Source organism: Podarcis raffonei, chromosome 13 (genome assembly GCF_027172205.1).
Source record: "Podarcis raffonei isolate rPodRaf1 chromosome 13, rPodRaf1.pri, whole genome shotgun sequence".
In the NCBI taxonomy this organism is placed as follows: domain Eukaryota; kingdom Metazoa; phylum Chordata; class Lepidosauria; order Squamata; family Lacertidae; genus Podarcis; species Podarcis raffonei.
Genome location: NC_070614.1, coordinates 31,615,289 through 31,630,015, shown reverse-complemented (window position 1 = coordinate 31,630,015; position 14,727 = coordinate 31,615,289). Strand labels below are relative to the sequence as shown.

The following is a 14,727-nucleotide window of genomic DNA, read 5'->3' as shown; positions in this document are numbered from 1 at the left end:
AGCTCACAAATGCGCCCTTGCCTCAATATGGACTCTCCTAGTTTCTTCTGTGGTTAACAGGGAGTCCAGGAGGTATTGTACATTATCATAAGTGGGATTGTAGGTTTTAAAAATCCCTTCAAACAATTTTATAATTCTTGCTGGGTTCTCCTCAAAGGAAGGGTTTTGATTTTTCCAATTGCACACATCTGCACTAGAAAAAGGGACGTGCTGGACCGTGTAAGTGCGTGGTGGTAGCCATTATACAAAAACAGTTATGTCATTCAAGCAACGAAGGTTAAACATCGCCTAACAGGGTTCTATGTTTTCCAAGCTTGAAATGCAGTTGTATTAACCTCACAGACTAATCCTGAGAACTCATTTGGTTATTGTGGTCTCAGTGGGATCTACTGTTTGTTGTTGTTTCAATCATGTGTTGTAAATTCTAGAAGCTCCTTTCGCTACAGTTTGAGCATCTGCTAAATTCTCTTCCTGTTCTTCGGTCTGCTTCAGCTTAAGAAACACTTCTGATTTCAAGAAGCGGCTGTAGCTGTCGTACTTCATGAGGCTGAAAATCTGGTCTTGAAGTCTCTCCCTCTTCAACTTGAATCCCCAATCATCCTTCTTTGTTGCCGCTTTCCAGTTATTTAAAAAGCACTCCAAGGGAGTACATTTACTGCTCCCAGACCCCATGTCTAGGATACTCTGCTCCTAACCGGGCTTAAAATCCTCTCACACTCCACACGCTACAGACTGTGACTTGGACGAGCTCGCACTGCCAAGAAATGCACAATCCTGCAATCGCCTGGCCAAGGGGACGCTAAACCCCGACCTCTCATACACTCATCCTTCCAGTGGAGTATCCTCATACCACATACAACACACACATACAACACCCAACACACCCAACCCCCCTTTCCCTTCCCTCTTATCCCGTCCTATCCTTGTCTGGTGGCGGCACCTTATTGCCACGCCCAGTTCCTTTCCTGGCGGCACTTTACTGCCACGGCCAGTTCCTTTCCTGGCGGCACTCTACTGCCACGGCCAGTTCCTTTCCTGGCGGCACTCTACTGCCACAGCCAGTTCCTTTCCTGGCGGCACTTTACTGCTCACGGCCAGGTGAGGTTGATCAAGCCTCGTGCCCTTTCCCTTGGGCTTACCTTTTTCCGCTGCGGATTCCCTTCCTCGGCGCCGTCCTTTTTTTTCTCCCTCGACCAGGTGTCTCCACTCCGGAGCGGTGTGGCCGGCTCCCCCCACGAACAGGCAGGGGTGCGCACTTGGAGCCGCGAACGCCGGTCCGGGCTGTTCACCGAGGTCGAGCCTGGCTCCCCGGTCCCCTGGGGTGGGGCAGATCCCGGACGAGCCCCCAAATGAAGCCTTAGTCTCCTGGGGATTCATTTGCCCGCTTGCCCCAGGACCGAGGAGAGAACAAACGCACCAGGGAAGCAACTTCCTCTTCAGAGAAAAAAGTTTTATTGAGATCTGCGCACAGAGGTAGCCAGTGGAATCCTTTCCAAAGACTGGCCCACAGACACAAGTAAACAAGCTTTTTTATACCTGAGAGCATGTCCATCTCCCCCAATTTCCCAATCAGCTGGCAAGGTTATGCTTATTTCCTTATATGGCATATGGCTATTTGGCTAGCTAAGCCCCCCTCCCTTTCTTGTTTGTGTGTTCCTCTTCTCCTGCGTTACTCAAGCAGAAAGCATAAAACAAGAAGTAGCTTCTGGCTTGCAGAACTGAAGCAATTGCGGTTTCTGCTAGCTGCTTTACCACAACTGCAGAAGTTAGCTTAGGTGCAGATAATATTGAGTTTAACCCTTCCTTCTCCCTTCACCACTACAAATACTTATCCAAAAATCAAGCAATGCAAGCCTGCAAAAAGAGTCCAATTAACCACCCTTTGCTTAAAGGCCTGTTCCCCACTGCCATTCATCTCTTATATAAGGGAGTCACTGCTAGGCAACCAGCGTGAGAAGTCTCAACTCTCCCAACCAAAATTAAGACTTCAAAACAACCTCATTCTACAACTTGCATCAGTTAGTCGCAGGGTTATCTCGACTACCAAGATGTTGTTTACAGGCATTCCAGGACAACACATCATTTGGTTCTACAGCCAATGGGCCTCTGAGAAATCCTTAGTTTTGTTAGGATAACTTAACTTTAATATGTCCTTCTTAATACAGAAAAGCTCCATGCTGATATAGCACCTGTTCCCATGCTTGAACTCCAAGTCTAAACCTGGACATCAGTAAGGAAATTAAAAATGATTGACATTTATTTGGCTCAGCAAGCTTTTCAGATCAGCTGTGCAAGGCTCCTGAGAACATGTCTCCAAGAAAGCAAAACAAAAATATAAATTCCATCCCACAACAGAAAAAAACCACAGAAAATTGGCAGACACACAGAATACCAAGTTTCAAAGGAGCAATGAAAGTGCGTCAGTGAACAGACAAATGCAAATATTTATTTTATGCAAAAGCAGTTGGGAGAGAAATTAATCTTCTGCTCATGATACTTTGAGGAATAGTAAGTAAAAGTTTTCTCATCCCCCTTTCTTCTCATCATTCTTATTCCTATTATCTCATTTGTTTGCCCACTCAGCCATCTTTATTTCAAAAAACCATTTTCCCCTCCTAGCATTCTCTCACACCCATATCTAAATATGGTAGTGGCTTATATTTGTGGTTAATGCACAATCAAACATATAGTAGTATCTAAGAGACACAATAAGCAAATTTTATTTTCACATTTTCAAGCAAAATCATCATTTTGTAGCACCTGAAAGACTAACACATTTATTACAGCATATTCTTTTTGGGGGGAAAGGATTGCAAACAGTGAGGTCAGTGGAATATGAAATGCAGTAAGTACAAATAATGAAATTTATATTATCATGGTGGCAATTCACAGAACAGTTGCTGATAAACAAACCTCCTGAATTGTTAAGCGGTTTAAAGCATGCAGGATGTCTAAAGTCCACTGTTCTAATTCAGTCAACAAACCTCTTGCTGGATTGCAGCCCAGTGTTTTCCTGTTATATTCAGCCTTTGAAGCCCATTTATTCTTCAGTTCAGAGACTGGCCAGTTCATCCAATGTAGAATTCAGAAGGGCGTGACCGGCATCTGATGACATATATCACATTGGAAGCAAGGTGAATGAAGCCCTGTTATTCTGGATAATACCATGGCAAACCTTTACACAATGTATACTTCAACCATCCAGTGTGTTTGTGTGTGAAGAAATGATGCTTTCAAAGAGCAGGTAATGGAGAGTAGCACTTAAAGAAGAAAAATAGTAATGCTGTATAACTAGGGCAGTGAATTATCCTTACGTGATAAATGCAACATGGCAGCTGAGGGATTTTTATTTTTTTTAAGTCAAAATATGCTTGAAATTCTGTGTTATTGCTTCCAATTGTGACATTCTCTTTGAAAATAGGCTGGCAACACCTAGAGAGCATGATGTTGGGAAATGCTAGTTCACAGCTTTGTCATCTGTTGAAAAAATAGGACCAAGGAACAAGTCCTGCACATTTTGGATCACATTCCTGATTCTCCTGATAAATCATTTCCAGTATGGTCCAAATGTTTTGTGTTACACTGGAAGGAAAGAAGTCTATTTTGGGGGTAGGGAGCAGAGGGAGTGGCAGTCAAGAGTGAGGAGAGTATCATGTCAAGAATGCATTTCTGAGTGATGGCAAGGAGGGCAATTTTCCATTGACAAACACTGGCAGGATTTTGTGCAAGCATTCCTGGACGAGCCATTTTTTTCACCAGAGATGCAGATAAAAGAATGTCACTTTTCCAGGGATTGAAGATAGTTGGGGAAGGGTAGGGAAAGAAAACAGCACTACATGTGGATGATAACTATTATATCCTATCATACTAGTGTTGCAAGAGTAGACACAGGAACAGAGTGGACTTCTGCAGTGCCCAAACAGTCTGGTCACTTTGTCTACAGTATATCCCTGTGAAGTGGCCTGCTCTGGCTGATGACTGATGATAACTGCTTTAGTTTGGGACACTGTCTGCAACAAGTACAGACCTATTCTTAAAGACCTGTGAGAGGGAAGTGTAATTCAAGTGGTTTCAGCTGGGAACTATCAGGGCAAGAAGTGGTGTCTTGTCATTTTCTCTTCTAGGCCTCTCAAGAGGTAGATTATTCCTGGATACATGTCTGGCCTTCATTATCATTTTTTTCCACTTCAATTGATGGACGTTTAACCAGCTCAGGCTGATGGTGGGTTGTTAGTGTTGTTATAGATCAACTGTGATGATGCTAGCATATCCCATGACATCGCTTGTGGTAGATGTCCTCCTGAAAATTATAAATACCGTAATTGCGTAGAATGTCCTCCTGTACATCCCCTTTCTTGTACAATGAGGAAAATATTGATGATGCAAAATGATATCACAGTCATTCTCTCTTCAAGGAACACACATTTGCCAATGGATTGTAGCATTTCCCATCACATTAATCAGCATGATTTTAATGGCTCTGCAGACAAGTATTAAAATAAATGAAGAATCAGTTGGATAGCTCAGTTGCTTTGGAACATATGTGCTGATAACACCAAGGCTGCAGGTTCGAAGTCTGTATGGGACGGATGTATATTCCTGCATTGCAGGGGTGGGCCTAGGTGATCCTCAGGCTTCCTTCCAACTCTACAATTCCATGAATATATTATTCTAATAGATTTTATTTGCTGTACATACAAGTATAAAAATAAATGGAGAATCACTTTTAGTATTCTTATGGGTTTTATTCTCTCTCTCTTTCTCTTACAGGTAACACACCGTTGTTTTCACATACAGAATGTCTAATCTGACCTCCGCTTCTGGATTTCTGCTTCTGGAATTTTCTCAGGTCCGAGAACTGCAGGTCTTACAGTTCTTTCTGTTCCTAGCATTATACTTAATAATCATAATGGGGAATCTTTTGATCATTGTTGTGATAGCTCTTGACCATCGTCTACATATACCAATGTACTTCTTCCTAATGAACTTGGCCATTTCTGATATTGGCACAGTTTCTGTCACTCTACCCAAATCAATGTTTAACTTACTCATAAACAGCAGTCACATTTCCTATTTTGAATGTGTCTCTCAAATTTTCTTCTTTTTAGTGTTTGAATGCTTAGATTTTGCTATTTTAATAATAATGGCACATGACCGGTATGTTGCTATCTGCAATCCACTGCAATATGAACAAATCATGAATGAAGGAGCCTGCGTTCAGATGACAACCATTGCATGGATTGCCAGTATTCTCTATTCTGCGCTACACACTGCTGGCACATTTTCAATGAACTTCTGCTCCAATCGTGTTGATCAATTCTTCTGTGAAATCCCCAAATTAATGAAATTGTCTTGCTCTGACTTATACTTAGTTGAAGTTGGAATTCTTGTATTTAGTTATATCATAGCATTGGGATGCTTCATTTTCATTATTAAAACTTACGTGTGGATTTTCACTACAGTCCTCAAAATCCCTTCCAAACAGGGACAGCATAAGGCCCTCTCCACTTGCCTGCCCCACCTCCTTGTTGTCTCTCTGTATGTGTTCTCTGCAACCTTTGTTTATGCAACACCACATAGTAATATCTCACCTGACCTGGATCTAGTCTTTGCTGTGATATATACTATACTTCCTTCTTTACTAAATCCCTTCATCTATAGCTTGAGAAACAAAGAGATCCAGACTGCATTGCAGAAGCTATTGAATCTTAAACACTTGTATGGCACTGTTCCCAAATTTGTTCTGAAAAGTTGAAATGCTGTAGAGCCCTATCTTGGAGGTGAGATCTCACATGGTGATGCTTATTAGTGTCCCATCACTAGATGATGTACACTGTGTCGGGACATGTGGGTGGGCCTGCTCCATGGTGGCTCCCAAGCTTTGGAATTCCATTTCCCTTGAGATTTCTCAGGCATTCATGCTGTTTCCTTTCTAATCTTAGCTTAAAACAAGGGTGTGTGTTTTTTGGGGGGTGCCATTGAATTGATGCTGAGTTGCTTGTTTATGTGTTCTTGATTTTAACTTGTGCTGATTGAATTCTGTTGTAGGTTCCTAGTTTTAAGCTCTGAAATTACTGGATAGGATTGGGATATTTATATTTTAAATACATAACGCGTAATGTCCTTATTTTCTTAGAATGCACCCTTACCAGATTGTTAACCTTACTTGTTTAAAAAGAAGCTGTAGATTCACAAAGTGGGAACATATGTTGTTCTCTACATATATTATTTTGGCAATGCTGCCTTCTGTCCAGGTCTCCCAACAGTTCCAGCCAGCATGGCTCGTGGCTACATTTTTCTAAGGATTACAGCTTGAAAGTGAGTATAAATTTCTCTGAGCACTTGCTGAATTTGGAAATTTATACCATGAAAAATGAAAGTTGCTTTGTGGAAACTAGGGGTTTTTCTTGGTTATTATTTAGAATAAAACTCGTTAAATTTTGACGATATACACACTGTAAACATGAAGACGGGACTTAACATATTTTCATGTGTTGAGACTATGTGGCTCAAGAGATAAAGATTTAATTTACCAAAAATGTTAGTGAAACAAGGCACAATTCATGTGATATATTTATTCTAAATACAAAGTACCAAGGAACTGAACATTATATTTATTTATTCATTCCATTACCCCTTGCCAAGATACCTTTTGAACTAATGAAATACCTGTACATCTTTTTTCCCAGACAGAAATAAATAAATGCACAGGCTGGTTATTAGAAATAAGAAGCTTTACAGCTATCCAAGTTCAATTGTTTGTTTGTGAGTGTTTGTGTATAGATGGACAGATTGATACAGACTAATATTGTTAAAGGATTACAGGATTTGCTTTGAATATGTGCTTCCCCTTTAAGCCCATTATATTGTATCTCTATGATTGGACTCTGTGGGAGAAGGCACTGCAGTGTCTTTTTAAGCACCCTTTTTACATGTCTCAAGAGTCCATTGTATTACCATTAAGAGATAGTGATTCATGCTTGCAGAAGGCGACAGTAGACTCCCCCTCTTCAGCTGGATGCCACATGATCCTAGTACAGTGGTACCTCGGGTTACAGAAGCTTCAGGTTACAGACACTTCAGGTTACAGACACTGCTAACCCAGAAATAGTACCTCGGGTTAAGAACTTTGCTTCAGGATGAGAACAGAAATCGTGTGGCGGCAGCAGGAGGCCCCATTAGCTAAAGTGGTACCTCAGATTAAGAACAGTTTCAGGTTAAGAACGGACATCCAGAACGAATTAAGTTCTTAACCCGAGGTATCACTTTGTAGGAAAACCACAGGCCAGAACAGGCTCTGGCACAACCTTTTTATGATTGGTAGGCACCTTTCTGAAAGGTGCTTTGGTGATCCTAAGGTTTACGCCAAATCTCCTCCAGCAGGCTAGCCTTCAGCCATGGGAAGCAGTGGTAGAGGAAGTTGCAAAGGTGCAAGGGGGGGAGCAGGAGGGTGACAAGTGACAGTGGAGGGAGGGTTGTGGGGACATGGTGCATACTGGCACCTGTTTTTCTTTTAAAACAATAACAAAAAACCACTGAATATAGCATATGTTTTCTCGTGTTTTGTTGCAGTATATTAATAAGTAAAACAAATGCAAAAGGCCAAGGTGGTGCAATGATTTTTCTCTGCAAGAGCAAACCAGTGCTCTGTCACAAAAGCCACCTTGTAGATATTATTGTCATGTTCCCGAAAATGAATAACATCAGTCAACACTCAAGGAACAACCATCAAAAGAGTGTCACCTTGTGCTTATTGAAGTCTTCAAGTGCTTGAAGAACAAGAACAACAGCAGCAGCAGTCACCCTTTTCCATTTTATGCTTCTTTTAAATTTTGAATTGGACGATTAGGCTGAAGTCATGTTCTCCCACAAATCAATGTAAAAAATGCAATGCCAAACTTTCTTCTTGAGATTTAATATGGATAGGAATGGCTTCAGATTCATGATTACTGCCACAGTGATAAATCTGATTTTGTATCTCTAAGATTGGAATTTGTAGGAGAAGGAACTGCTGAAATGGTCAGACCAATCTCTTTGTTAAGGTAATAGCCCTAGCCTGCTTGCTAAGTATCCTTTTTACATGTCTTAAGTATAAAAAAGGAGAGTTATTTTAGGGTATCTTGGAATATCATAGCCCATACTAGTTTGTATAATATCCAGTACTTCTGTCCAGAAATTCTTAATTTTCTTTTTATTAAGGGTCTCTAAATGGTTTCGAAGCAAAAAACTCTTACAGGTGTAAATGACATAAAGCAAACATAAAACAGCAGTAAATTCATTCATACATTCATTTTACATGAATGATAAAATTTACGTAATTGTCGTAAATAAAATAAAATAAAATAAAATAGAGCACTGTCATCCTGAAGTTCTATCACCACCAAACTGTCATGTGACAAAGGTCTTTGAGAGCAGAAGCAGTAAAAGGAAGCAGTAAAGAAAAGCTGCAAAATCACTCTAGCATGCTGAATCTCTGTGACTTATCCAGAGGATAACTCATTCTCTGTATAAATGTTTTGTATCTGTTTGCAGACAGACTCTGTGGAGCCTCTGAGTCTCCCTGTGTGTGGAGCCTGACTCAGGAATGGAGCCTGTGCTCAGTGAAGCCTGTACTCTGTTTTATGCTCTGAATGTGGTTTAATTTTCTGTTACACTATGCTGTTATTTAAAAACAAGTTTATTTTAAATCAGTAAAGCTTTTATTCTTTTACTGAAGAAGACTCTGCATTATTAATTTAAGCTGTGCATCACAAACCCCTTTGCTGAGGCTTGGCCTTTGTACTGGCTCAGCTCCACAATAGTTCTGTCAAACAGATTATCATTTGGGAACTAAAACTTACAAAGCGTGTTCTCCTTCATAGAGAGCATGTGTTGTGGTGGGGTCTGTCAGGCCACCCCTCTGTCGCTGGGCGGATTAGTATGGATGGCCATCCACAGTGATTGGGCAGTTGGGTTACTGGGCAAATTTTGGTGTTGCCATTTAGGGGGATGGACCAAAGGTTATAAAATCAAGTCACGCAGCACTGACTGGGCTTTTTCGCTGCGTGCATCGGATCACCCGCCCACCCTCCCTAATCTAGGTCTATTGCGTTGACCTTGCTATGCCTGTCATGGGGTTGTCTGCATTTGGGGCAGGGGCCTGGTAGGAATTTTGTCCATTTGGCTGATTGGCTGGTCCCATTTGGTTTTTGCCTACTGCGTAGCAAATCGTCACAACTTGTAAGGTTGTGGTTAGGCATTGGTTAAAAAATTGGTTGGTGGAGGGGTAAGGATTGGCGGTGCCTGCCCCTCCAATGCTGCTGCTGCAAGGGAATTCCATTAAAGGAATCCAGGGGCTTGCCATTCTTTCATCCGTACCCCTGAATGGGACTTGGGCCTCGCAAGGGAGAGGTGAGGGTCTGGTGCCCAGCTCCATGGTCCCCCCAATATTGTTTCCCCTTACTGGCTTTTGCTGGAATCCGGAAGTTAGGTTGTCCTGGGGCAGGGGACAGATAGTCGGCACCAATGCCTAAGCAACCACTCACATTTATGTATTTTAATAAAGTTGTGGTCATAATTATGCCAAAAACCTTAAACAAAAACTATGTGTGAATTGTCAATTATTTAGGGGTGGCTTGGGGGACCTCGACACACAACCCTTTGTAACATAGAAACATCAACAACAACCACCAATGGCATCTGCAAAATGCTTTGTTGAGCCAGCCTCTCAACAATGTTCTATTTTCTCTGGAGGTTACAGCTGTAAAAGGCAATATAGAACAACTCTTTGCAGGTACAGTATAGTACTTGCACGTTAAGCCAAAACCGGAACATCAAGGGAACAAAATATAATTAATTATAGACATTAACATTCCTATTGCCTTATTGGTGCCAATCATCTATTTAGGTTAGTGTGGAAACAAACAAAGAGAAGGCGAAGGAAAAAAAAATTCAACACATTTTTCCGATGAGGTGCACTGGGCTCTTGGGAGAATGTCTCCAAGATGTCAAAGAAAATAGAACTACAAATTCCTTCCCACAGCTAATAGACCTCAGTGTTGGTAGAAACACACAGAGGGCTAGGTTTCAAAGAAAAATTAAGAAAGATCAAAGAACTGGGTGAACTACGTGCCTTGTCTGCCCATTGCAGACATTGTTGAGACAAGATAAAGTTCAGCATACACATACATGCAACATAATACTTCAGAGTCTTCCTCCTAAACAACTGGATTCTCTCTTTTGAAAACTGCTGCATTTGAACTGATAAGAGATTTCCACCTGAAACCAGTGGTGCTTATTTCAATAATGTAAGTGAGTACATCCATTTACAACCATTTAATAGTAAAATTCAATGCTCAAAGTATGTCTCATAAAATTTAGTGGGACTTAATCCCAGCTAAGTGTTCACAGGATTGCAACCTACATTACTAAAATATACATGTTTTGTTATTAAAATATCAATTGTAAGAATTCAATCCAAAAGTGATAACACTATACCTCTTGATGAATTGCAATTTAGTAGTTTCATGGTGCAATCTCCTTTTGCAGTTTCTTTTTTCAAGTGCAACCATATTAAGCTCAAAAAATACTCTCTCCAAGTTCAGTTGAATCAATTTCTATGGGTGCTGGAACTACTAAGAGGGAATCTTTTCCAATATTAACACAAGACAGAGTCTGTTGGAAAGGAGGCAATCTCAGATAATAGGAGACCAATTCACTTAGCATTCTAATATGTAATATGAGTAGTATAATTGTGCACAGAAACTAATTTGTAAACCACTGCAGGTGACTTGTGAGTTCAAAATTGAACCCTGTTCAGTACTAACACTACTGCATTTTGAACCAGCTGAAATTTCTGAGATATCTACCTATTTTTCTGAAGGATAGAGTAATTATGCAGATTTCCTCCCGTACCCCCAAAGATTCTCATTTACTCAAGATGCATTTATGACATCCACTTTGTTGTACTATGAGGAAAATATTGAAGGGGCAATAGGAATATCACAGTCCTCCCTACACGAAGCACACATTTCATGGTGGATTGCAGCACTTCCCATAACGTTAATAAATATGAATTTAAAATATCTGCATAAAAGCATTAACTGAAATGGAGAATCAGTTCTGATATTTTGTGGGATTTTCTATCCTTCAGAGATAGCTGGCAATCTTGTGTGACATAAAAATGGACAATCTGACATCCACATCTGAATTTCTACTTCTAGAATTTTCTCGGAACCGAGAACTACAGATACTACACTTCTTTGTGTTCCTAGGACTATACTTGTTAACGGTAATTGGGAATCTTTTGATCATCTTTTTAATAGCCCTTGACCGCCACCTGCATACACCAATGTACTTCTTCCTCATGAACTTGGCCGTTTCTGATATTGGCTCAGTTTCTGTCATTCAACCCAAATCCATGGTTAATTCAATCATGAACAAGAGGCACATTTCGTATGCTGCATGTGTCACTCAAGTTTTCTTCTTTTTCCTCTTTGGATGCTCTGATTTTACCCTGTTAACCATAATGGCACATGACAGGTATGTTGCCATCTGTAATCCACTGCAATATGAAGTTATTATGAACAAAGGGGCCTGCATTCAGATGGTTACCATTGCATGGATCACCAGTATTCTCTATGCTGTTTTACACACTGCAGGCACATTTTCCATTACGTTCTGTTCCAATCGTGTTGATCAATTCTTCTGTGAAGTCCCAAAGCTACTAAAATTGTCCTGTTCTGACTTATACCTAGTTGAAGTTGGACTTCTTGTATTTAGCTGTATTTCTGTTTTTGGATGCTTTGTCTTCATCATTCTAACTTATGCGTGGATCTTGAGTACAATACTCAAAATGCCTTCTGAACAGGGACGGCATAAGGCCCTCTCCACCTGCCTTCCACACCTCATGGTTGTCTCTGTCTTCATTTTCACTGCAGTCTTTGCCTACATCAGACCACCTAGTAATAGCTCATCTGGCCTGGATCTAGTCTTTGCTGTGATATATACTATTCTTCCCCCTATGCTCAACCCATTCATCTATAGCATAAGAAACAAAGAGATCCAGACTGCATTGTGGAAACAATTGAATCTTAAGCAATTTCCTGACACTGTTCCTAGATATATCCAGAAATGCTTGGGATTCTCTTGAACAGTCCTGCCCAGGCGTTGAAAGTGTTGAGATCTGCAAAAGAATTCCCATCACTGGAGACAGATAAAATGTGGGGCCACAGAGGTGGTCTTCCATGTCTGCTAGTAGTTATCATGGTTGCTACACATCATCTCTTTTAATTTATATTGATGTTTTTAAAATATATTCTATCTATTTGCTCTGTTTAGCTTTGCTTTTATGCTGGGGTGGTTTCTTTATTATTGATGATGTATGCTTGTTTTAAATAATGCTGATGGTGGTGTATTTTAGGCTTATTGATGTACAGCCTGAGATCTCTGCATTAAGCATAGATGTAAATATGTTGCCTCCCATGTTTAACTATGTTTGCTTGCACCATTTTAGCTTTTCAGCACATGTATGTGTAATCTCCCTGCATTCCATGCATGTTTTTCTGGAGTCTTTAAGAAAGAAGGATTGTAGGATTAACTTCCTGTTTTTCTATTAATGTGTGATATTGATGCCTGGTATTAATGGTGTATTTTTCTCAAGAGTCTCATGTGGGAACAGTTGAGCTAATGCCATTACTTTTCAAAACGGCAACAGCAAGTCAATGTACCATACAGGCAAACCCACCTGACCTGAACCCCATAGAGAATCTATGGGGCATTGCCAAGAGAAAGATGAGAGACATGAGACCAAGCAATGCAGAAGAGCTGAAGGCTGCTATTGAAGCTTCCTGGTCTTCCATTACACCTCAGCAGTGCCACAGGCTGATAGCATCCATGCCACACCACATTGAGGCAGTAATTGATGCAAAGGGGGCCCAAACCAAGTACTGAGTACATGTGCATGCTTCTACTTCTCAGAGGTCCAATATTGCTCTATTTGCAGTCCTTGTTTTGCTGATTTCATTTAATATTCTAATTTTCTGAGATTGTTAATTTGGGGTTTTCATCAGCTGTACGTCATAAACATCACAATTATAACAAATAAAGGCTTGACATATCTCGCTTTGCATGTCATGAGTCTATCTCATATACAGTATTAATGGTAAAGGTACCCCTGCCCGTACGGGCCAGTCTTGCCAGACTCTGGGGTTGTGCGCTCATCTCACTCTATAGGCCAGGAGCCAGCGCTGTCCGCAGACACTTCCGGGTCACGTGGCCAGCGTGACAAGCTGCATCTGACGAGCCAGCGCAGCACACGGAAACGCCGTTTACCTTCCCGCCAGTAAGCGGTCCCTATTTATCTACTTGCACCCGGGGGTGCTTTCGAACTGCTAGGTTGGCAGGCCCTGGGACCAAACGACGGGAGCGCACCCCGCCGCGGGGATTCGAACTGCCGACCATGCGATCGGCAAGTCCTAGGCGCTGAGGTTTTACCCACAGCGCCACCTGCGTCCCACTATATACGGTATTAGTTTCACCTTTTAAGTTGAATTACTGAAATAAATGAACTTTTCCACAATATTCTAATTTTCCGAGTTTCACCTGTAGGTTGATTGGATAACAGGATATCAGTATTTTAAATGAATAAATATTAATGCCTTTTCTATATCATAATACTCCCCCAGTTTACTGTTAACCTTGCTTGCAGAGTCACACAATAAGCGTGAGTCATCACCATCCATATCATTATGATGTATGCCATTATTATTTTTGAAGTGTGCCATAAATGTATACCATGGAAAAGTGGAACTTGTCAGCACTCAAGCACTACCATCAATAGAGTGGCACCTTGTGTTTATTGAAGTAATAATAATAATAACAATAATTTTATTATTTGTACTCTGCCCATCTGACTGGGTTGCCTCAGCCACTCTGGGCAGCTTCCAACATATTAGTATATAAAAACATAATAAAACATTACACAGTCTTTCAAGTGCTTGAATAATAATAATGATAAAATTAGTCACCCTTTTCCATTTTGTGCCTTTTCTTTTTAAGATTTTATTTATACTTTTAATTTTAGAACAAACACAAAACAAGAATTTGAATTATTCTACATCATATTTCGACTCCCCTCTCCCCTATTTGTGGTTTCTTACATTTATACTGTTTTTACTGCAATTCTAAGTTAACCTTATTTATTGTTTATCCCAGATAGTCAATATATGTTTTCTGTCACTGCACATTTTTACTTTAGTCCTGCTAATGTCTTAATTTGTTTACAATAATTTTGTAAATATTCAATAAATGGTTTCCAATTCTACATTTAAAAAATTATCTTGATTTCTTATTCTATAGTTCGTATAATTCCTAAAAGAAAAGCCTCTGGTGTCTTAATAAAAGTTATTTTAAACATTTTTTTCACTTCACCATATATCATTTCCCAGTAGACTTTTACCTTATTAGAAGTCCACCACATATGTAAAAAGGTCACTTCTTTACCTTTACATTTCCAACAGGTATTTTATTTAGAGTTACACATTTTTACTAATCCATTGGGTGTCAAATACCATCTATACATCATTTTCATATACAGGTAGTTTTTCCTCAAAGCATAACTTGCCATAAACCTTAGATCTATATTCCACAACCACTCCCAAGTCAACATTTCAATATTATGACCAATATTCATTGCCCGATGTATCATTGAGGATTTCACTTGTTCATCCACTCTGTGCTTCATTTTAA

The 14,727-nt window shown here is 40.3% G+C and overlaps 2 protein-coding genes across 2 annotated transcripts; both read left to right on the top strand.

Annotated features, from left to right (window-relative positions):
- The first annotated feature begins 4,798 nt into the window (after positions 1-4,798).
- LOC128398738 (olfactory receptor 14A16-like) lies at positions 4,799-5,755 on the top strand. The gene has a single exon (XM_053359990.1). It carries the CDS (start codon positions 4,799-4,801, stop codon positions 5,753-5,755), a length of 957 nt encoding a protein of 318 aa, XP_053215965.1.
- A 5,397-nt stretch (positions 5,756-11,152) lies between these two features.
- On the top strand, positions 11,153-14,727 carry LOC128398737 (olfactory receptor 14A16-like). Its single transcript, XM_053359989.1, has 2 exons — positions 11,153-12,078; positions 14,631-14,727. Exons 1-2 carry the CDS (start codon positions 11,162-11,164, stop codon positions 14,725-14,727), a joined length of 1,014 nt encoding a protein of 337 aa, XP_053215964.1. The 5' UTR covers positions 11,153-11,161.